The sequence below is a fragment of the Oryctolagus cuniculus genome, chromosome 11 (genome assembly GCF_051225735.1).
Source record: "Oryctolagus cuniculus isolate XC-2025 breed Fujian yellow rabbit chromosome 11, ASM5122573v1, whole genome shotgun sequence".
Classification (NCBI taxonomy): Eukaryota; Metazoa; Chordata; class Mammalia; order Lagomorpha; family Leporidae; genus Oryctolagus; species Oryctolagus cuniculus.
In genome coordinates this window covers 15,461,182-15,483,879 of record NC_142877.1, presented here as the reverse complement: position 1 = coordinate 15,483,879, position 22,698 = coordinate 15,461,182, and the positions used below count along the sequence as shown (strand labels likewise).

Genomic DNA, 22,698 nt, shown 5'->3' with positions numbered 1-22,698 from the left:
TCTAAAACTGCCTATCCTCCCCTCTGAAGAGGGTGTTTAAGCTTCTAAATCTTTTTTTTTAACCTAGAAACCTTTTATTTAAGGTATGCAAATTTCATGCATTTCATGTATACATTCAGTATACATCCGGGACAGTCACCCCACAGGCCAAGTATGAGCTGAGCTGACAGAGCTGTCGAGAGCTTCCCAGGCACACCCTGGAAGCCCTGTGCCCTGCGTTTGCCACTCACTCCATATATCCACTCCAAAAAAGAAGCCTGTACCTGGCTCCACCCTCCACATTGCCTCTATAAACTGAGGATAAGGTTGGCAACATTTACAAGACCAACCTCACCAGTGCTGGCACAAGCCCTTTGCTTATTCCAGAAAACGTATTTTAAGTTTGTGTTTCCTGTATTCTTCAGATCTCCATAATAAAAGACAGAGACAGAGCTATAAATAGACAACTCCCATCTGCTGGCCCGCTCCCAAGATGCGTGCAGCGGCTCCCGGTTGAAATCAGGAACTCCAAGTTGGGATTGGGGAACTTAATCCAGGTCTCCCACACGGAGGTAGTAGGAACTGAGTATTTAAGCTGTCATCGCCACCTCCTAGGGTCTGCCGCATCAGGAAGCTGGAATCAGAGCCAAGAATGGAAGCCAGGCAGGAAGAGCCGCCCATGGATTCCCTGAAGTTCTCATTCATTTTCAGAAATTTACACCCAGAATTTTGTTCTCCTTGGGAGCCAAGCACCCTCTGAATCCCAGATTTAAAATTCTGTGCTTTGATGGATTCTCTCTTAGTCTTTTATCATCACATCAAGCCCTCCACGAACACAGCGTTGCTTGCCACTTATTTTGGTGTTCTTTAACTTCTCTCATCAATGTCTAATGGTCTTCAGTGTACACAGCGTGTGTATCACCTGTCTCATTTCCCCCTAAGTATTTCATCGTTGTGATGCTATAGTAAATGTTATTTTTAAATTTCAATATCTGGCCAGTGCCATGGCTCAATAGGCTAATCCTCTGCCTGCAGCGCTGGCACTCTAGGTTCCAGTTCCAGTTGGGGGCGCTGGTTCTGTCCTGGTTGCTCCTCTTCCAGTCCAGCTCTCTGCTGTGGCCCGGGAGTACAGTGGAAGATGGCCCAAGTGCTTGGGCCCTGCACCCACACGGGAGACCAGGAGGAAGCACCTGGCTCCTGGCTTTGGATCGGTGCAGCGCGCCGGCTGTAGTGGCCATTTGCAGGGTGAACCAACGGAAGGAAGACCTTTCTCTCTGTCTCTCTTTATCACTGTCTAACTCTGCCTGTCAAAAAAAAATTTCAATATCTGATTATTTGTTACAAATATGTAGAAATACGATTTATTTTGCTGTATTGATCGCGTGTCATACACCTTTGATAAATGTGCTTATCAGTTCTGTTCACTTTGTAGATTCCATGGAACTATGCTGTCTGTGAACAAATCGACATCAGTTTTACTTCTCCAATACAGATGGCTTTTACTTCATTTTCTTGCCTTTCTGTACTCTCTAGACGAACCTCCAGCATAACGTTAGGTGCCTTGCCTCATTCATTCATGATACTGAAGACAGCATGCAGTACTTTACCATGGAACATGACATGAACTGTAGGTTTCTCATATGTGTCCTTTATCAGGTTAGGGAAGTCTCTCCTATTCCTACTTCGCTGAGCTTTTTTTCCCTCCATAACTTTATTTTTTTAAATGATTTATCTGCATCTATTGTGATGTAATAGAGGCAGGTTTCTTTCTTTCTTTTTCTTTCTTTCTTTCTTTCTTTCTTTCTTTTTTTTTTTTTTTGATAGGCAGAGTGACAGATGGAGAGAGAGAAAGAAACAGAAAGAGAAAGAGAGAGAGATCTTCCATCATTGGTTCACTGAATGGTCACAAGAGCAGGGGCTGGGCTAGGCTGAAGTCTGTCTCCCACCTGGGTGGCAGGGACCCAGGCACTTGGACCATCCTCCACTGCCCTCCCAGGTGCATTAGTGTTAGTAGGGAGCTGTATCAGACAGAGGACAACCATGACTCAAACCAGGGCTCTGAATGGGATGCTGGCATCTCAGCTGCTACAATGTCAGCCCCAAGTGGGCTTCTTTTTTTTTTTTTTTTTGTAAGATTTATTTATTTAATTGAAAATCAGAGTTACATGGAGAGAGAAAGAGAGAGGTCTTCCATCTGTTGGCTCATGCCCCCAGATGGCTGCAGTGGCCAGAGCTGCGCTGATCCGAACCCAGGAGCCAGGAGCGAGGAGCCAGGAGCCAGGAGCTTCTTCCAGGTCTCCCATGCAAGTGCAGGGGAACAAGGACTTGGGCCATCTTCTACTGCTTTCCCAGGCAGAGAGCTGGATCAGAAGTGGAGCAGCCGAGACTCGAACCGGTGCCCATATGGGATGTCGGCACTGTGGGCGGCAGCTTTACCTGCTATACCACAACGCCGGCCCCTCCAATTGGGCTTCTTATAACAGGGCAAATTCAAGCTCTCTCTCCTCCCCTCTCCATCCCTGCAAGAAGATCCTCACCAGATGGTGGCCTCCTGATCATGCACTTCCTGGCCTCCAGAACTCTGAGAACAGAAACTTCTGTTCATGACAAATTACTCACTCTGGCGTGTTTTGTTACAGCACACAAATCAAAGCATTCAGTGAAATACTAATCAGCACATGTGTGTGTGAGCCAAAACTCGCCAAGGTTATTTTTTTGGCCATGAATAGTATTTGGGCGGCGTTGGCACCTGGCTCACTTGTGTGAACACCTTCAGTTATGAAACCCACCTCAAATCTGTGTTCCTTATTTGTTCCTGAGTCCTCCTCACTCAAATTCCATTTGTCTGAGTCACTCAAAGATGCACTTGTTATTGAAAAGCCATGTGGTTGAGTAGGTTCGCCACTTTCTTTTCATCTTCTTGAATGCCGAAAATAAGCCTTGTGGATTCTAGATCAGGCGGAGTCTGGGTGGACATGAGAGAACGCTGAGCGGCTGGCGGTGCGTGTATTGCTGTGCCATTGTTATGGCAACCAGCATGCTCACTGATTCAACTCTGTGCCCAATAATACGAGATGGGATTAAATACGGACATGGCAGAACACACGTAATGCACTGGTGTGTCAACCAGAATAGTTACATCCAGCATAAACGTAAACCTAACGGTCAGGGCAATTGGTGGGATTTACCCACAATTAATTAAGAACGCTTTCCAGTGGGAACTGGGAGTCAGGAGCCTGGAGGGCTGACTGGTGGCCACAACCTCAAGCCACATAGACTTGGATGAATTTAGTCATTGGTGTGGGAGACAGGGCTGGGGTTCCAAGCTATACCAATAGTTGGCCTTTTGGGCAGGCGTTTGGCAAAGCCGGAGACCTTCATTCCACACCACAGTGCCTGCTTTGAGTCCTGGCTCCACGCCTTCTGATCCGGCTTCCTGCTAAGGCTCACCGTGGGAGGCAGCAGGTAAGGATTCCAGGACCTGAATCCCTGCCACCCAGATGGGGAACCTGGATTGAGTTCCAGGCTCCTGGCTGCAGCCTGGTCCAGCTGTGGCTGCTGTGGGCATTTGAGGAGTGAACCAGCAGATGGAAGATCTACCTCTGTCTCGCTCCCTCTCTGCATTCCTAATAAAACTGGGGAAAAAAAGGTTGAAGAGTTGCCTTGTATTTATATGCATGCAGTAACCCATTTAATCCATCAACCCACATTTGCTGAGCACCCATTCTGTGAGGAAAAGGGGTATGAAAGCTGACGTGGGAGGGGGCATCTCGCCTACGGCTTGGGACTCTCACATGAGACTCTCACTGAGAGTACCTCGGTTTGGTGCCAGGCTCCAGACTCCAGCTTCCTGCCAAGGCAGACCCTGGGAGGCAGGGGTGATGGGTCAAGGAACCGGGTTCCTGCCATCCACATGGGAAAACTGGATTGAGTTTCCAGCTCTGTATTTTGCTGGTCCTGCAGACATTTGGGGGAGTGCACTAGAGGAAAGGAGCTGTCTCAAATAAAATTAAAACAACAACACTGGGGCCGGCGCTGTGGTGCAGCATGTTAAAGCCCATGCCTGCAATGCTGGCATCTCATATAGGCGCCAGTTTGAGTCCCAGCTGCTCCACTTCCGATCCAGCCCTCTGCTATGGCCTGGGATAGCAGTAGAAGATGGCCCAACTCCTTCGGCCCCTGCACCCCACGTGGGAGACCCAGAAGAAGCTCCTGGCTCCTGGCTTCGGATCAGCTCAGCTCTGGCCATTGGGGTCATTTGGAGAATGAACCAGTGGAATGGAATACAGACTTTCTCTCTCTCTCTCTCTGCCTCTACCTCTCTCTGTAACTCTGACTTTCAAATAAATAAAATAAATCTTAAAAAAAAAAAAAAAAAACCTAATGCATTTCTTTCCTTTTTGGAGCTTGCAGTCTTAACCTCCTGAGCGACTCAAATCCATTTGCAGGTACAGCAGTGATGGGCGTGAAAGAGACGGGTATTTTGTGTTGCAAGAACCAGTGCGGAGGAGATTCGGAGTCAGTGCAGACAGCAGTGGTTGCTCAAGGTGACACCACGACGGGAACTGTTACTGGAAACAACCAGGTGCCACGAAGAAGGTGAGTCTTCGCGGAGGCCGGCCTAGGGGACCAGGAGAAAGCGGTGTTTCCCGGCATCCAACATCAGCCAACAGCGGTGGGGTCGCCTAAGCGCAGGCACAGCTGATGCTGCCCTTTAGGCCATACGGGGCTGGGACCAGACCGCTCGCCATCCTTTCCTCTGGTCGTACACGCCCTTCACCCCTCCTGGGGACAGTTTCCGAAGCTCCAAGGAGCTCCTCGTCCTGGGTAGGGGGTGCCAGACAGAGTAGTCAACCGGGGGGCGCAGCCACCGCTCCGCTCCGGGGCACATCAAGTTCTCGCTTCGGGCTGGGCTCGTGGTCCCGGCTCGCGGCTGGCTGTGATGTAGGCAGTGGGGGACTGGAAGACTCGACCCGCCTCGCCGGAGCCGCAGACCGGACGCAGCAGGAGGGGGCATCACGCTTGAACAGCCAGGACGGGGGAGGACAGCGGGAGGGCGCCGGCGCCACAGAATCCCCGGGCCCTGGCGGGGCAGACCTGCCCGCCGCCGGGTGTGCGCCCTGCGCCCTGCGCCCTGCGCCCTGCAGGGAGCCGGGCCCGCCCCACTGTGCGCGCAGGCGCGCGCCGCGCCCGGCTCGGACCGCAGATCGGCGCTGGGCGGCCGCAGGCTGGCCTTGCAGGTAAGATCCCGCGGGCGCGTGGACTCGGACCCGCGGCCGGGACGCCGCGCCGCCCGCCTGTCTTGCACGGAGAGCGCTGGGGCCCGCAGTCCCGGCGCCTGCAGCTGGGGGCGCGGGCTCCGGAGCAGCCGAGAGGGAGGCGGGCCAGGAGCGGAGCGGAGCTGCCCGGCGGGTGCGGGGCCCGAGGGCCGGCCCAGCCGGCGGCGCTGCTGCGGGCCGCGGTCGCGAGGGGTGGGCGGCGGGAGGCTAGGCTTTTGGAGAAATGCCATCAATTAAGAGTTTTTGATTAATGGAAGAGAGGGTGTAGCGGGTGGGGTTTTGGTTTCCTTAGGAAATGGGTCATTTGGCAAACTTTCTCTTCCTGAGGGTGAATTTTCGATTTTGAGAGTGGAAAATGGGGTTTTGTTTTTGCCATAAGGGGAAAGAATAAAAAGAATTCCGCCATTTTGGCATTTAAAAAGTAACCGCTCTGCAGAGCTGCGGGGTCGGGGGCCGCCGCGCCCGCCGCGGGCCGTGGGAGTCGCAGGCGGCAGTGAGCGGGTCCGGGTCCTGGACCCCACGTCCCCCGCACCTGCGGCGAGGGGCGGGGCCGAGGCCCCAAGTTTGCGGGCTCTGTGGGTTGGGTGCGGGGTACCTGTGTGGGCGCTGTCTCCGCACCTCCGTCATCTGGAGCGGGGGCATTTATTGGGCATCTGTTGTATGCAAGGCCTGGAAGGGCCAGGGGTGGACTCGGTCGCTCAGCGTTTGCACATCTGTGGTGCGCGCCGCCCCAAGCATGCGGTGTCACGATGGCCTTGCTCGGGTTCCCTGGAAGCAGTCTGCGAGGGAGGTCTGAGTCTGCGCTTTGGGAGGGACACCTGTGCGCAAGTGAGGACAGCGGGCTTGGGCAGCCAGGAAGTTAACCCCTGATGTGGCCCCCAGGCCGAGCTCTGGAGCTTGGCACCGAGGGTGGGGACTTTGAGCCCCGCGTGCACTAGTCATTGGGTGGCGGCTTCCAGAAGCGAGCCCTGGTAGGGGCGAGGGCCGAACCCAGGAGTGACCCCAGGTGAGGGCCGGCAGCCGCTCCTCCCGCCCGCGTTCGCTGCATCCTCTTCCCAGACCGCACCTCCTGGTGCGCACCCGGGCTCCCGCTCGACTCCTGGTGGATGTCAAGTCTGCGATTCCAGTCGCGACCGTCTCCGTGTTTTCCTTTGCAGTAGAAGCTTCGCGGGGCCTCCCGGGCTTGTTTGCCGCCGTGTCCCCAGAGCCTTCCTGGCCTCCTCCAGGGTCTGCTGATAAAGGGATAGCGAATGTGAATAGAAGGGTGCCCCCTCCTCCGTGGATCCCAAACCGCACAAGGATTGGAATCCGTGTGGAATTCTTTCTTAAGAACGTGTTCGTTCTTAATGATGGCCAAGATTTGGGATAAGATAGTTAATTTTACTGAAGAGAATTTTAAACGGGGGTCAGTTCTGAACTCCTTGGCGTTTCTGTGGCATAGCAGGGAAAGCCGCAACCTGCAATGTCGGTATCCCATAAGGGCACTGGCACCAGTTCGAGTCTGGGTGCTCTGTTTCCCATCCAGCTCCCTGCTAATGCCCCTGGGAAAGCAGTGGAGGCTGGCCCAAGTCCTTGGGCACCTGCCAGCCACTTGGGAGACCCAGAAGATGCTCCTGGCTCCTGGCTTCCCACCAGCCCAGCTCTAGCTGTTGGTGCCATTTAGGGAGTTAACCAGCAGATGGAAGATCTTTCTCTCTCTCTCTCTCCATCTCCATCTCCATAATTCTGCCTTTAAAATGAACAAATCTTAAAAAGAGAAAGAGAAAGAATTTTAAGTGGTGTAAATACTTCAGTGGTACAAAGCAAAATAATTGAAATTCAGGAAATTCTGTATTTTATAATTGTCTTTATTTTTTTTTATTTATTTATTTATTTATTTATTTTAGAGAGAGAAAAGGAAACAGAGCGAGAGAGAGACAGGAAGAAAGAGGGAGGGAGGGAGATCTTCCATCTACTTGTTCATTCCTCGAATGGCCACTGCAAGCCGGGGCTGGGTCAGGCTGAAGCCAGAAGCCTGGAATTCTATCAGGATCTTCCACATGAGTGGCAGGGGTCCAAGGACTTGGGCCATCATCTGCTGCTTTCCTGTTAGCAGGGAGCTGGATCTGAAGTAGCACAACTGGGATGCCAGCATTGCCAAGTGGCAGCTTAACCCTCTGGGCCACAACACTGGCCCCTCTATTTGTAGTCTTTGCCTATCTGATAACACCAGCACTATATACCTCTATTATTTTATTCATCTATAATATAGAGGATTCACTCTGTGTTTTAGGGAGGAAAAGCTAGAAAATAAGTATCTACTCAAGAACAGCAAGAAAGAGGGAGGGCAGGAGAGACAGCGCCTGTTCTAGCTGGCTTTGCAAGCAAGCAGCCTGCACATTCCAAGCTCCTTGGCATTTCTGTAAACAGGGAGTTGGTTGGTATTTGTTGGGAGCCTGTTGGTATCAGACTCCATACATACTCCATACATCTTTTCCATGCCCCGACCTCCCCAAAGACTTTGATATAGAGATCACTTCTACCTGCAGTTTGCATTTGAGGGCACTGCAGCATGGAGAGGGTGAGCTACTTGTTTGGAGTCACGGGTATTAAGATGGGGAGCTGATGCTCAAACTCAGCCCAGCCCGTGTTCTCTTTAAGCATTTGTAGAAGATTGTATTTGAAAAGCGGAGTTACAGAGAGTGAGGGGGAGAGAGTGAGGACGAGAGCGAGAGATCTTCCCTCCTGCATGGGTGCTGGGGCCCCAGGACCCAGGCCATCCTCTGCTGCTTTCCCAGGCATGTTACCTGGGAGCTGGATTGGAGGTGGAGCAGCCAGGACTCAAACTGGCACCCATAAGGGATGCTGGTGCTACAGGCCATGGCTTAAACCCGTTGTACCACAGCGCCAGCCCCATGGGGCTGTATTCTTTACCCTGTGTGCCAGAAGCCATTGTCACGTACTGCCAAAACTTAAAAGCAACCAAATATTGATCACTCTGACAAATTCAAACAACTGACAGCCAGCACAAATATTTAGTGAGCACCTACTGTGCATGGGTACTATTCTAAGTGCTGGGAGTAGAGCAGTGAGCAAGAGTCATTGCAGTTATGTGGGATGACTAGTAAGACACAGAAATGGAGGTTGTTATTGATGATAATGAAGAATGTGAAAGAAATCTATAGTGGTAAGGGGCCGGCGCCATGGCACAGTAGGTTAATCCTCCACCTGCAGTGCCGGCATCCCTTATGGGCACCGGTTCTAGTCCCAGCTGCTCTTCTTCCCATCCAGCTCTCCGCTATGGCCTGGGATAGCAGTAGTAGATGGCCCAAGTGCTTGGACCCCTGCACCCATGTGGGAGACCAGGAGGAAGCTCCTTGCTTCAGATTGGCGCAGCTCCAGCCATTGCGGCCATCTGGGGAGTGAACCAGCAGACGGAAGACCTTTCTCTCTGTCTCTTCCTCTCACTGTCTTTAACTCTACCTCTCAAATAAATAAATAAAATCTTAAAAAAAAAAAAAAGAAATCTACAGTGATGAGATAGACAGTGGGGGGGGGGGGAATGCTGCTTGAGATGACGTGGCAAGGAAAGACCTCTTCCCAGGAGGTGACCACGGAGGCGAGGCCTGGAGGATGGGCTGAGCCAGCCAGGTGGAGAGCTTGGGGAAGGGCAAAGGCATAGTCTTGGAGGTGGGAACGCTGGTTAAGCAGTGGAAGGAGATCTTTCTGTTAGGTGCAGAGAACGGGAAAAGAGTGGTGGAGGATGAAGTGAAGGAGATGAGTTGTTCTGTAGGATAAAGCACTTGGATTTTTTTTTTTTTTTTTTTTGGACAGGCAGAGTGGACAGTGAGAGAGAGAGAGACAGAAAGGTCTTCCTTTGCTGTTGGTTTACCCTCCAATGGCTGCCGTGGCTGGCGTGCTGCAGCCAGCGCACCGCGCTGATCCGATGGCAGGAGCCACGTGCTTCTCCTGGTCTCCCATGGGGTGCAGGGCCCAAGGACTTGGGCCATCCTCCACTGCACTCCCGGGCCACAGCAGAGAGCTGGTCTGGAAGAGGGGCAACCGGGACAGAATCCGGCACCCCAACCGGGACTAGAACCCGGTGTGCCGGCGCTGCAAGGCGGAGGATTAGCCTAGTGAGCCGCGGCGCCGGCCTAGCACTTGGATTTTATTCTAAGGACAATAGGCAGCCACTGGAGAATTTTAGATAGGGTAATGATGGGGACTGGTTTACCTTTTTAAAGCAGGGAGATGGGTTAACAAGCAATTCCAGTTAGAATACGTGCAAAGTTGTGCCGTCCAATACATTAGTCACGGCCACTGTTGCAGGTTTAACTAAAGTTAAATACACTCAGCACCTCAATCACGCTAGCTACATTTTGAGTGCTCAAAAGTCACATGTAGCTGGCAGCTACTGTGTTGTATGGTGTGGATGGAGGACATTTCCATCATCACAGACGTCTACCAGGCAGGAAACGAGTAAATGGTGGGTATTAAGTATATGTGTTACGTCCTTGGGGTTTTTCCTCGATATATTGACCTGTGTAATCAACTCTTCATGAAATGCGTCCACTGCCTTTGTTTTATTAAAGCAAAATCACGTCAGACTGGGTTTCATACACTGCCTCTCTGCTCTTCATATGCATGCATTTTTTTTTTCAACAAATGTTTGAGTGCCCACGCCGCACTTGGGGTTGGTGGCAGTGGAAGACGGCGGCACCAAAGATGGCAGTCTGCACAGACCCCGCCTGCCAGGGTCTTTGAAGGAAAATGGGCCCTGCTTGGGTGAAGCAGAGCCTGGTCCTTGAGTGTCCCAATCCCCAGAGGGAGAAAGAGTGGAGGAAAGAAGTGGGCTCGGCCTTGGCCTTGGCCTGGGCTATGTCGTGAGGATACTGGCTTGACAGAACCTCTGCCTGTGTCGCATTCCTTGGAGTCAGTTCTGTAGGCCACAATTTATACACCTGCCACCATGCTTGACTGTACAGAGACCAGGGCAGGTGCAGGGTCTGGCTAGAGCCCCCACACTGACCGGGCTGGAGCCAGGAGCCAGACCTACTGCTGGTCTCCTAAGATGCCCGCCTGCCCTCCACGCTGAGGCCTTTGCAGATTGCTGGCCGGAGGCTGGCCAGCTCCTCTCAAGGAAGCCCCTCCCCTTCTGGGGACTGCTCGGCTTGTAGGCCTGTGAAGATGGAGGGCTCTGCTGAGATGGAGATGCTGAGGACACTGAAGGGGCCTTCCGCAGGGGAGGTCAGCGTGCATCTGGTGGCCAGAGACAGCCCAGGCTCCGGTCCTCACCTGCCCACAACCGCCTTCATCATTCCAGGTGGGTCAAGCCAGGGGCCTGGGAGGGAGGGGCAACCCCCTACCTGCTAAGCAGGTGAGGATACTGGGAGAGGATGACACACCGTATGTGACCTCAGCCGAAAGGCAGAGAAGTGACGAGGACGACACTCCTTGTCGTTGTCCTATGCTACTTTCCTTACCTACTTATTCAAACGTGGCTGGACTAGGCGGCCGCCAGACTTACCTGTGATGTGTCTGTGTATCTGTCCTCAGCCAGTTCGGCCACGCTTGGCCTGCCCAGCAGTGCCCTGGATGTGTCCTGCTTTTCCCAGGAGCCAATCCATGTGGGTGCCCCAGAGCGGGTGTCCGGCAGCGAACCTGTCACGGCCACCGTTCTGCCCCAACTAACCGCTGGGCCAGCGGGCAGCTCTAGCGCTACCACAGTGCGGCTCCTGGAGTGGACAGAGGCCGCGGCCCCGCCCCCCGGGAGCAGCTTGCGGGTCAGTGGGGATTGGTCAGGTCACACGACCCGCAGCTATGGGGAAGGGCTCTGGGGGTCAGGGGCGGGACCTGAGGCAGACGAGGGGCGGAGGAGGCTGGCTGAGATGTTGGGCCCCGGGGGTGGGGCTTCGATTGAGGTCTTGGCTTGGGTGGAAACACTTGGAGGCCCTAGTGGTGGGGGCGTGGCTTCCAGTGAGGCACCCTGGCACCGGCCTTGCAGGGGCTTGGGGGTGTGGCTTTGAGGGAGGGGTTCTGGGGCGTGGCCTGGAGAGGCACCTGAGGCTTGAGGCCCGGCCGGAGCCTGAGCTGGCATGCGGCGGTGAGGGGGCGGCCATGCTGTTCTGAGGAGGGTCGAGGGCTGGTACAGGAGTTGCCATCCTCAGACCCTCCCGCGCTCCAGTTCCGGATAAGCGAGTATGCGCCCCTGAACATGGTGGGAGTGGAGCAGCCACCGAGCCCCGAGCCGCGGCGAGAAGGCGTGGCCGAATACGAAGATGGCGGGCTCCCGGCCGGGGGTGGCGACTTGGGCACCCCACAGCCCGGTAGGAGCCCTGCTCCCCAGGCCCTGCGTTGGGGCGCTGTGTGGGTGGGGCGGGGCCCGAGCTCCCCAGGCACTTGGGCCGGGGGCGTGGCCACAGGTGTCCCCAGGGATTGGTCCAGAGGTGGAGGCCGCTGGGGGAGGCTGTCCAGTGCTGGGGGAAGGGGGAGGGCCAGGCGGAACCTGAGGGGGCCCGAGAAGGGGTGAGGAGGCCTGAGACCCAATTGGCCCCCACAGAGACCCTCCCCCAGGGCCCTCCAGAAGATCCCGCTCAGGACCCTCCCGAGGATGGTAGCGCCTGTCCGTGCCGGGCCTGTGGGCCTCAGCACAGCGCCGGTCCAGATCCTGGTTCCTCCAACGACGGCTGCCCTCCGCTGTTCCAGGAGCGGTAAGGGGCTGCAGCCATACCTGTTCTGTCTTCGGCGCCCCCAATCCTGTTCCTGTTAGGGGCCTGGGTGGCGCGCGCGGGCGCGCGGTGGGGAGGGTACTTCTGTCTCCCAGACTGCCCTCCCCCTGCCCCATCCACCACCCCAGGTCAGTCATAGTGGAGCACTCTTCAAGCTGCGCCGGGGCCGAGCTCCTCAAACCCGTGAAGAAAAGGAAGCGCAGGGAATACCAGAGCCCGTCCGAGGAGGAGTCAGAACCAGAGGCCGTGGTAGGAGGGGACAGTGGGCAGGGAAGGGGAGATGGGCCTCGGGCCTCAATTCTCACTGCCCCCTCCCTCAAACCGCATCACGGGCCTGGGTCAGAGAAGACACCTGCCGCTGGTATTTTGGGCTCCCACCATGAGTCAGGTCCTGAACTTGGCTGGAGGGAAACCAGTAAATCGCTCCCCTGACTTTCCCACCGCCTGTCGTAGTCAGGTGTCAGGGTTAAGGCGTGTTCAGGTGAATGAGCTCCCAAGGTAGATGTGCAGGCTGGGGCGGGGGAACCCTCCCTAGGCCAGCAGGAGCACAGAGGTCCACTGCAGAGCCTGGGAGGGTGTTAGTGCTAAGCACCTCTCTCCCCAGGGGAGTGTTGTCAGCCTGTGTATCTAGGATGCGTGAGCCCGCGGGTCAAGTGGCAGGGCTTTGTCTGCAGAGCTGTGTCCCCGGGGGCAGGACACTGTGTGGCCGGAGAGCATACAAGTGCCAGGGTCACGGCTGGGCTTCACTCCGACCCACAAGGACAGGAAGCTGGGACCAGACTTTCCTTCCACAGGAGAAGCGAGAAGAAGGGAAGGAGCCAGAGGAACGGCCCACGGCCAGCACCCCCGAGAGTGAGGAGTGGAGCAGCAGCCAGCCTGCAGCGGCCTGTGCGTGTACAGCTTGGGAGGCTGGGTTGTGTTGCAGGAGCATGGGTTCGTGTGGGTTAAGGAGAGACACTGAGGGACAAGCTCGGAGCAGTCCAAGCTTGTGCGTTGGCATATGTGCATATGTTCTTGAAGGTTACATTATGTATTTGGTATTTTTTTTAAAGATTACTTATTTGAAAGACAGAGTCACAGAGAGAGGGAGAGGCAGAAAGAGAGAGAGAGAGAGAGAGAGAGAGAGAGAGATCGATCTACTGCTTTACTCCCCAAATGACCTGAGGCTGGGCCAGGTAGAAGTCAGAAGCCAAAGGCTCGCCTCTCTTTGGTTTATGGCCTCTTTAGACCTAAACATGGAGGGTGGGGGGAGCATCTGGCAGTAGTTGAGATGCTGTTTAAGACACCTGCATCTTTTTTTTTTCTTGAAATGCAGAGTTACAGAGAGAAAAGGAGACATGCACACACACATACACAGACAGAGAGAGACATGTTGAGAGAGAGAGACAGAGAGAGATCTTCCATTTGCTGGTTCTCTCCAGATGGCCATAACAGCCTGGGGCTGGGCCAAGCCAAAGTCAGGAGCCCAGAGTTTCTTCCAGGTCTCCCACGTGGGTGTAGAGGCCTAAGCACTTGGGCCATCTTCTGCTGCTTTCGCAGGTGTGTTAGCAGGGAGCTGGATGGGAAGTGGAACAGCTGGGTCTTGAACCAGCATCCTATATGGGTGCTGGTGGCATTGCAGGTGGCAGCTTAGCCTGCATTGCCACAGCGCTGACCCGGAGACACCTGCATCCCAGAGTGGGTGGTTTGAGTCCTGGCTCCTCCACTTCTGATTCATCTTCCTGCTGGGAGATGTAGATGGCCGTACGCATCCATCTACACCACTGGGAGGGAGGCAGTGAGGGGTGGCTCCCAGCAGATGCTGGGAGACCTGTTTTGAGTTCCAAGCTTCTGGTTTTGGCCTGGCCCAGCCCTGGCTGTTGCAGGCATTTGTAGCGTGAACTAGTGGGTGGAAGATCTCTGTCTCTCTTCCTTTCAAATGAAATGAAAATAAAAAAAGTAACAATTCTTTTTAAAAAGACATTCATAAGGAGAAGACAGTGTCTGGCTACTGTTGGCTTAACTGTTCAATCTAACTTAGGAAGATAGTTTCATAAATCAAGATTCTTCTAGCTGGGTCTCGCTGACTAGTAAAAAGTTGTTTCCGATTCATACTAACGCACTAGTGCACTGTGAACATTAATGTGATATTACTTTCTGGACATTCTTGCCCCCAACCCCATGCCTTTCCCCACCTCCCCATGGAAAGAAACTCTTACTAGTAGACAAAAGTTTTCACTTATGACTAAAATATTTTCCACTTACTACCTGGGTCTTCTGATAGAAGATTCTGGGGGTATGGATGAGGATGGGTGGGGATGGTGGGATTGCTGGAGTTTCTTATGCATGTACAGAATATGTCTTATCTATATTCCTTTTTAAAAAGATTTATTTATTTATTTGAAAGGCAGAGCTACAGAGAGGCAGAGAGAGAGAGAGAAATCTTCCATCCACTGGTTCACTCCCCAAATGGCCATAATGGCTGGAGCTGGGTTGATCTGAAGCCAGGAGCTTCTTCCAGGTCTCCCACGTGGGTTCAGGAGCCCAAACACTTGGGCCATCCTCTGCTGCTTTCCCAGGCACATTAGCAGTGAGCTAGATCAGAAGTAGAGCAGCCAGAACTTGAACCGGTGCCCACATGGGATGCTGGCACTGCAGGCGATGGTTTTACCCACTACACCACAGTGCTGCCCCTTATCCTTACTCTTTATGGTGGTTGGACGGCCAGCTAGGGAATTCATGTTCACAGCCCTTGCATGACGAGGCCCAGGGGCCTGCTCCAGTGGTTAGAGTTAGAGTCATGTGACTCTGTTCACTGGGCCTTCTCCCCACACAGGTGCCTCCTTAGCTTTTCAGCAGTGATCATCCTCTGATGCACTTTGGAGAAGCCTTCGCTTATTTAGTCACTAACAGCTGTTCTGATCATGTTAACAGTGCTGGTCTCAAGTCCTCTCACATTCTGCCCACATTCGGCTCCAGCATCCCTAGTGCCGTTCTTCAGCTTCAACTTGTCTTAGCCTTTTTAGATTCATAGCATCCAGTTCCATTTACTTATAGTTCTTTTAGGCCAACATAGTTGAGTTATTTATCTTCTAACTATTAATTCTTTACATATCCTAGAGGCAAGTCCTTTGTTAGATAAACAACACACCTATATAAAGATTTTCTTTTGGTGTCCTCTTTTTTCCTAAACTGTTTCTTTTGAGGACCAGGAAGTTTTCATTTTGATGATATCCAATTTATCAATTTTTAAGTGGATAGTACTTTATACATACTTTTTTAAAAAAAATTTTATATATTTGAGAGGTAGAGTTACAGACAGTGAGAGGGAGAGACAGAGAGAAAGGTCTTCCATCCAATGGTTCACTCCCCAAATGGCCACAACAGCCAGAGCTGGGCTGATCCAAAGGCAGGAGTCAGGAGCTTCTTCCAGGTCTCCCACGTAGGTGCAGGGGCCTAAGCACTTGGGCCATCTTCTACTGCTTTCCCAGGCCACAGCAGACAGCTGGATCAGAAGAGGAGCAGCCAGGACTCGAACCAGTGCCCATATGGGATGCTAGCGCTGCAGGCAGAGGATTAATCTACTGAGCCATGGCGCTAGCCCCTATCCATATATTCTTATAAAGTATAGGTTTTTAATAGCTTTATCAAGATGTAATTTACATTCCATACAATTTATCCATTTGAAGCATACAACCCAGTGGTGTTTCAATACATTCACAGTTGTGTAACCATCATCACCATCAGTTTAGAGCATTTTCATCCCCCCTAAGAGAAACCGACCAGTTACTGTCTCTCCACCCCTTACACTCTCCAGCCCTAGGGCCCCACCAATCTGCTTCTATCTAGATAGGAATTTCTCTATTTCTGACGTTTTGTATAAAGGGAATCATACGTGTGGCCCTTTGGGACTGGCCATGTCCGCTTCGCACAGTGTTTTTGAAGTTTACACATGTTTTAGCCTCTGTCAGCACTTCTTTTTGTTGCCAACTACTGTTGCATTTTATGGATCTACCACACCTCATTGGGGGATGTATAGGTTGCTTTTACATAGGGGCTATAATAAATAACGCTAGTATGAACGTTTGTGTACCAGTTTTTGTGTATATGTTTTCATTTTTCTGGAGTACATGGAGCACTATGCTTAACCTTTTGAGGAACTTCCAGACCATTTTCCAAAGTGGCTGCTCTGTTTCATGTTCAAGTCAGCGGGCTGTGGGGACGTCAGCTTATGCACATCCTCACCGTGGCTTTTTATTGTCTGTCTTCTCACAGTAGTCATGCAAGTGCCTGTGAAGAGTTATCTCATTGTGGGCTGGCTTTGCACTTCCCTGATGGCTAATGATGTTGAACATTTTTGTGTGCTTATTGGCTATTTATATATTTCCTTTGGAGAAATATCTTTCAGGTTTTTGCTCATTTTAAAATTAGGTATAAGAAGTGGATTCTATATTGAAATACAAGGAGTGCCATATGGAGTTGGGGAACAAGTAGAAAATATGAGTGTGTAATTCAGTACAAGACATCGATCAGTATGCCACTTGCAGCAACACTTTTTTGCTGAGGTCCTTAAAATCTGTTTACATGAAAAATTCTGTGCGTTGTTCATTTTGCAGGGGAAACAGCTTGTGGTGTTCATGATTTTTTAAAAAATTCAAATAATAGGGGCCAGCGCTGTGGCTCAGCGCATTAACACCCTGGCCTAAAGCACTGGCATCCCATATGGGCGCCGGTTCAAGTCCTGGCTGCTCCACTTCCGATCCAGCTCTCTGCTATGACTTGGGAAGGCAGTAGAAGATGGCCCAAGTCCTTAGGCCCCTGCACCCACGTGGGAGACCCAGAAGAAGCTCCTGGCTCCTGGCTTCAGATTGGCGTAACTCCGGCCATTGAGGCCAATTGGGGAGTGAACCATTGGATGGAAGACCTCTCTCTCTCTGTCTCCTTCTCTCTCTCTCTCTCTCTCTCTGCGTAACTCTGACTTTCAAATAAATAAATAAATCTTTAAAAAATTCAAATAATATGTTTTTCATAAATTTTACTTATTTGAAAGGCAGAGCATCAGACAGATAGGAAGAGAGGAGGATCTTCCTTCTGCTGGTTCATTCCCCCAAAAGACCCCAGCAGCCAGATCTGGGCCAGGCTAAAACCAGGAGCCAGAAACTCTATCCTGGTCTCCCACATGGGTGATAGGGGCCCTGGCACTTAAAGAGCTCAGAGTCTAGTTGCAAAGATCAGTTTTGTAAAGAGGTAGTTACATAGCAGCGTAATAAGTGTTGTGTTTGAGGGACCGTCACAGAACAAACTCTGCCTTATGGAGTCGAGGAGTACTCTGGAGTAGATCGGATGATACTCCTTCCTTGCATCAATCCACCCAGCCACCCATCTGCCCATCATTTAACAAACACTTGGTGATCGTCTATTTTGTGTAAGGACCCGTGTGAGGAGCTGGATTTATGACTGGATCTTGAAGGATGATGGAACGGTGGGAGGCTGGCACAAAGTAGAAAGGACCTGTGATGCAGGGGGGGTTGGCCTGTGCAAAGGCCCAGTGGCAGAGTGATAGAGTGGCCAGTTCACTGAAGTCTCTGTGCTGTGGAAAGCTGTTTGGATTTTTGTCTTTTGGGGAAAATGAGAAACCCTTGTGGAACTTAAAAAAAAAAAAAAAAAGTTTTAGAGATGTTCTGGCAGTAGAATAAATTTTAAGCAGAGAGATGAATGCAGAGGCTCTTGGACTAGTTTGAACGCAAAAAGGATGGCGAACATGGGTGGAGAGAGAGGGAGCAGATTCGAGAAAGAGCCGGGAGTCGGAGTCAGCAGGACTGAAGGACCCTGGGGAGTACCAAGAGGCGCAGAGAGTGGCTCCCAAGTGTCTGGCCTGTGTCACAGGATGGGTGCGTGGTGGGTCCCCAAGCTCGGGCAGAGAAGTTACAGGTTCTGGACAGGGAGCGCTTACCAAAGCAAGTGCTGGCCAAAGGCCTGTGGTCTAGGGAAGCAGGAACAAGAAAAGGAGCCTTTCTCAGGGGCCGGCGCCATGGCTCACTTGGCTAATCCTCCGCCTGAGGTGCCAGAATCCCATATGGGCACCGGGTTCTAGTCCCAGCTGCTCCTCTTCCAGTCCAGCTCTCTACTGTGGCCCGGGAGGGCAGTGGAGGATAGCCTGGGTGCTTGGGCCCTGCACCCGCATGGGAGACCAGTAGGAGGCGCCTGGCTCCTGGCTTTGGATCGGCATAGCTCCGGCCATAGCGACCATTTGGGGGGTGAACCAACGGAAGGAAGACCTTTCTCTCTGTCTCTCCCTCTCACTGTCTGTAACTCTGCCTGTCAAATAAATAAATAATCTTAAAAAAAATAAATAACATAAATAAAAAAAAGAAAAGGAGCCTTTCTGGACATCAAGGAAGATCACTGTGGCCGCTGGCCTCCACGGGGCCTTTGGACAAAGTAGAGAAAGGTGCCTCTTCTTAGCAGACTGATTGGAGAGAGGCAACCTGCTTCAAAGTAGACTCAGCTGTGTGGCCTGGCAAGCAGCCCCAGTGGATTTCAGTCCCCGTTCACGCCCTTGGCCGGGCAATCTATGCACCGTGCACAAGTTACACGGCTATACATGGAAGCTTTGGGACTAGGCTCAGCCCCTCGAGGCTCAGCCCATTGTTCCCCCACAGAAAAGGGATGCAGGGAGGAGCCTGGAGGCTTGGTCAGGAAAGGCATCGGGCTTGGTGGTCAGGCCTCTTTCCAGTGGGTTTCGGCTCTGCTCATCGGTGAAGCCGGTGAAGGGGTTGTGAACTCTGCCTAGCAGCAGGCATCGGGAGGACTAAGGGAAATCAGGTGTGTGGCGTGGAGGTCTCCAGAGCAGCTCTGGACACTCAGTTTCCAGCAGCAGACGTGGCACAGAGTGGGTAGAACGCAGTGACCTGAAGAAGGTGCACTGGCTGTGGGCAGTGACCAGCGAGACTGTCAAGACAGTGCAGGCCCAGGGAGGAATGTGGCCGTGTTGGGAGGTGTGTGTGTGGGGTGGGGGGTAAGAGACACAGCAGAGAGGGTGCTGGTCAGAGGCGTCTGCTCTGGAATGGGGGTGTTAGAGCTTGGCCATGTCCCAGTATGGCTAAAGGGAAGCGAACTCAGAATTTAAGTTCCCGGGAGCTGCAGAGGTGCCTGAGATGAGATCCGGGGCAAGTGGTCAGCCTCGTGGCTTACGTTTCAGTTTGGGAAGAGGAAGGCAGAAGGAAGGATGTCATCCAGGGAGGGCGGTGTCATCACAGTGACGGTTCTGGGAAAGTAAGCAGTATTCTACATGGGGATGGGGAATCCCAGTGGCAAGAAAACTGCTTGCTCTTAAGACTGAGTGGAGAACTGGAGGGAACCAACTCAGCGATGTGTTCTGTGGAGCAGTCCAAGTTCCACACAGGACGAGGAATAGCAAAGAGGCACACCAGGTACCCTAGCTTGCTGGGCTGGCCCAGGGCTCTGAGGGCTTGATGGTCCCATCAATTAGCTGATGATCAGAGTCCTGGCTCTGGCCTAATTGGGCCAGATAGATAGTTGAGTGTCCAAGCCTTGCTCCAGTGACTGAGGGGTATAGTAGGCTGCAAGGCAAATAACTTCTAACCACTTAGGCACCAACTAAGGGAAAAGGCATCTTGCTTGGGCATAGAGGACGCCAGGGCTTTGCAGGATGGTGGCCAAGAGAGCCAGGGAAGGCAGAGCTGGAACCCAGGACAGACAGACTTGGCAAAGACCCAGGAAGGATGGAAACTCCAGGCCAGCACTATGAGTTTGAGGGCAGAAGACTCGAGTCTCTCATTTCTGCGTGTCCAGCCTCCTCTGATTCTTCTTTGACTGTACTTCCCCTCCTCTTCCTCTGTGTTCCTTGTGAGCTTAGGTGGCACTGAGATTAAGTTCCCCAGCTAGGGACTCCTCCTGCATAACACGTCCGGCTCAGCGTCCCTCCACAGCAGAGACCTTGCGGCCTTCGTTGGTTGCTGTATAACCCAAAGAACCTCTGCTGACCGTGGCCTTGGGGGCGGGGCGGGGGGCCACCTCACCTGAGACTGCGGCTTGCCGTCTTGGCTGGTGGGACCCAAGGGTACATGTGAGTTCAGACACGGTGTATCGGAGATGTTAAGGCAGACTTCGGTCAGGGAAAACTGAGGCGAGCGGTGCATTAGGAGCCGGCCCATCTGTCTGTTCCCTACAGCATCAGGCGAGAAGGAAGGCTGGTCCTGGGAGTCCTACCTGGAGGAGCAGAAGGCTGTTACTGCCCCCGCCAGCCTCTTCCAAGACGTGAGTTGTGCAGTTTCCACCTGAGCAGCCATATCTTCCCAGTCCAGGGACTCCCACCAGACTCGCGCCTTCTGGTGTTTTCTGTCCGTCAGTCCTCAGTGAACTGGCAGAATGGAAGGAGAACTAAGTAAGAGCCCTAGGTAGAAAAGGTCCCCCAAAGGGGCTTCCAGGGAGGGAAGACCCGGGGGGTGGGACCTGGGCTCAGCCGTCACTGGGCCTGCCGGGTTCTGAACGCTGGTGCCTCCCACTCAATCCAGCGCTGACCTTTCCTTGACTTGGGCAAGAAGGAGCCTTTAGTCCAGCCCCGATTCAGCCCCCATTTTTCGAAGGACCTGGGAGCTTCTCTACCCTCTCGATCCCTGCAGTAAAGATCCCCAAACATTTGCCCTTTTGGAAGTACCAGGCAGGTGGGGCCTAAAGGCAGCTCCTTCACCCCAAGCCCACTAGGCAAGGATAAGGCTGCGTGGAAGCTGGGTCCCCTCCATTGTGTGCATTGGCAGTCCCAGGCAGTCCCTCCTAACAAGAACGGCTTCAAACTGGGCATGAAGCTGGAAGGCATTGACCCCCAGCACCCGTCCATGTACTTCATCCTCACCGTGGCCGAGGTGAGCTGGGATCCGGACTCTCCCTTCTGATGATGTCTGTCCGTGTGGCGTGATGGAGCCCCCTGGGGGATGGAGGCAGACACGGCCCCAGCTTGTCTTGGAAAGCACAGTCTAGCAGGGGATTTGGTAGGAACGCACAAAAAGTTTCTTTAAATAACAACAACAAACAGAAGTGTCATGGGACGGTGATGCCACCAAATGCTGGGAGCTTAGAGAGCCGAGGGCTGGAGAGGTTGGCGTGAGTCAGCAAGGTCCCTGTCCTTTGGAAGCCCACAGTTGTGTAGGGAGTCAGCCAGGTGGAAGTGTCAGTGGCAAGCCCCAGGGGTGCAGGGAGGGGCAGGGAAAGAGCGCTGAGTTCAGCTAGGGGGTGGGGGAGCATGGAGGAAGGGCCTCCTTTGCTGGGTCCTGCAAGATGGGTTGCAGGTGAGGAGGGGGTTGCAGGCAGAAGCAGCAAGTGAGCTGGGGCTGCGGGCTCAAGGAATCACTGTTAGCCCAGAAGGCCAAAGCAGGGCACGTGGAGAGCAGCCCTCAGCCCTGTGGGTGTCCTAGGGTCTACTTGTCTTGCACCCAGGCCTTGGGGCTGGTATGTCCATCAGTGTCCTCACTGTGGGGAGGGACAGTGCAGGGCAGAGGTCAGGATGGGGGAAACCTGGGAGTGATGGAAGGGGAGGGAGAGGGAGTGGGCCATCCGCGGACACTGTAGCCACCGTGATTCCCCTTGCGGGGCCAGGTGTGTGGCTACCGCCTGCGTCTGCACTTTGATGGGTATTCCGAGTGCCATGATTTCTGGGTCAATGCCAACTCCCCTGACATTCACCCTGCTGGCTGGTTTGAGAAGACCGGGCACAAACTGCAGCCTCCCAAAGGTAAGTCTGACTGGGTCGGTCCTGGTGAGCCAGGGGGTCCTCCCACCCCGCCCTTCTCCCCCTCCTTCCAAAGCCAGCCTCTCTTCATCACATCCCACGACTCTGCCCCAGGGCCAAGTTCACCAGAAGCCCTGGGGCTTCTGCTAACCCAGGTCCTGTCCTGCTTCCACAAGGGGTCCCTGGGCAGGTTCTTGAGGGTCGTGGGGTCTCCAGGCCTCCCCAGTTCTGCTGCTTCCACGTGGCATGCCTTCACCGCGGCCCAGCCTCTGCACAGCGCTCTGTTCGTCCCCCCCGAGGGGCCTAGGTTACAAGGAGGAGGAGTTCAGCTGGAGCCAGTACCTGCGCAGCACCAGAGCTCAGGCTGCCCCCAAGCACCTGTTTGTGAGCCAGAGCCACGTGAGTGCCCCTAAGCAAGAGCGGACATCCCCTGCAGCCAGAGCCCCGCAGCTGGCCCTGGGAGCCGTCTGGACAGAAGAGGGCTCAGCCTCTGGTGCTCTCAGCCTGTCCTGGTCTCTGCTGCCACGGAGAAGCTCACTGTGTCCCCCAGGCCCCCAATTCCTTTCCTCCTTCCTGTCTTAGTACGTATCCTGTGCTGTCAAGAAATACCCGAGGCTGAGTAGTCCCAGCTGGGCGGCTCCACCTGCTGGGCCCCTAGAGAGGGTCTCATGGCAGATGCGGCGTCAGGAGGGTGGAAGCACCATCACGCAGGGAGGGGAAACCACAGGGACTCCGGGCCAGGCTCACTCCTTTAGAGCTACTTGCTCTCAAGGGACTAACGGGGTCCTGCGAGAACTACGTGACCCTCTCCCAAGGGTGAGGCCCCCAGTGACCTCAGTAGCTCCCACTAAGCCCCATCTCCCTCTGCGTCCGCCGCCTCTCAACATCACCACACTGGGGGCCAAGCTTCCAGCACATGAACCTTTGTGGGACACCTTTTCCCAACACACACACACACACCCCGACCCCCACCCTCGGGACCCCTGGCCTGCCTCCCTCAGCCTGG

General features: G+C 53.6%; 1 protein-coding gene and 1 long non-coding RNA gene across 13 annotated transcripts in view; one reads left to right on the top strand and one right to left on the bottom strand.

The window, feature by feature from the left end:
* The first annotated feature begins 2,093 nt into the window (after positions 1-2,093).
* The window catches only part of L3MBTL1 (L3MBTL histone methyl-lysine binding protein 1), a 38,817-nt gene continuing 18,212 nt past the window's right edge, over positions 2,094-22,698 (top strand). For 3 of the 12 annotated variants that reach the window (XR_016216567.1, XM_089307986.1, XM_089307985.1), the window contains exons 1-11: positions 2,094-5,219; positions 10,415-10,560; positions 10,794-11,020; positions 11,422-11,563; positions 11,797-11,947; positions 12,094-12,214; positions 12,760-12,853; positions 20,139-20,224; positions 20,725-20,829; positions 21,560-21,695; positions 22,000-22,091. Coding sequence is in view for 8 of the 12 variants with exons in the window: in XM_089307986.1 (XP_089164112.1) it covers positions 4,684-5,219; positions 10,415-10,560; positions 10,794-11,020; positions 11,422-11,563; positions 11,797-11,947; positions 12,094-12,214; positions 12,760-12,853; positions 20,139-20,224; positions 20,725-20,829; positions 21,560-21,695; positions 22,000-22,091 (1,836 nt within the window). In the remaining 4 variants the exon portion in view is untranslated. Of the gene's footprint in view, positions 5,220-9,053; positions 10,561-10,793; positions 11,021-11,421; positions 11,564-11,796; positions 11,948-12,093; positions 12,215-12,759; positions 12,854-20,138; positions 20,225-20,663; positions 20,830-21,559; positions 21,696-21,991; positions 22,107-22,698 lie in introns of those variants that run through there. The other 9 variants (XR_016216569.1, XM_089307991.1, XR_016216568.1 and 6 more) reach the window with 9 other exon arrangements.
* Positions 20,188-22,004, bottom strand: LOC149123356 (uncharacterized). The gene is made up of 3 exons (XR_016216572.1): positions 21,844-22,004; positions 20,820-20,940; positions 20,188-20,327 (listed from the first exon to the last, which is right to left on the bottom strand). It is a non-coding gene; the product is annotated as an uncharacterized LOC149123356 (long non-coding RNA).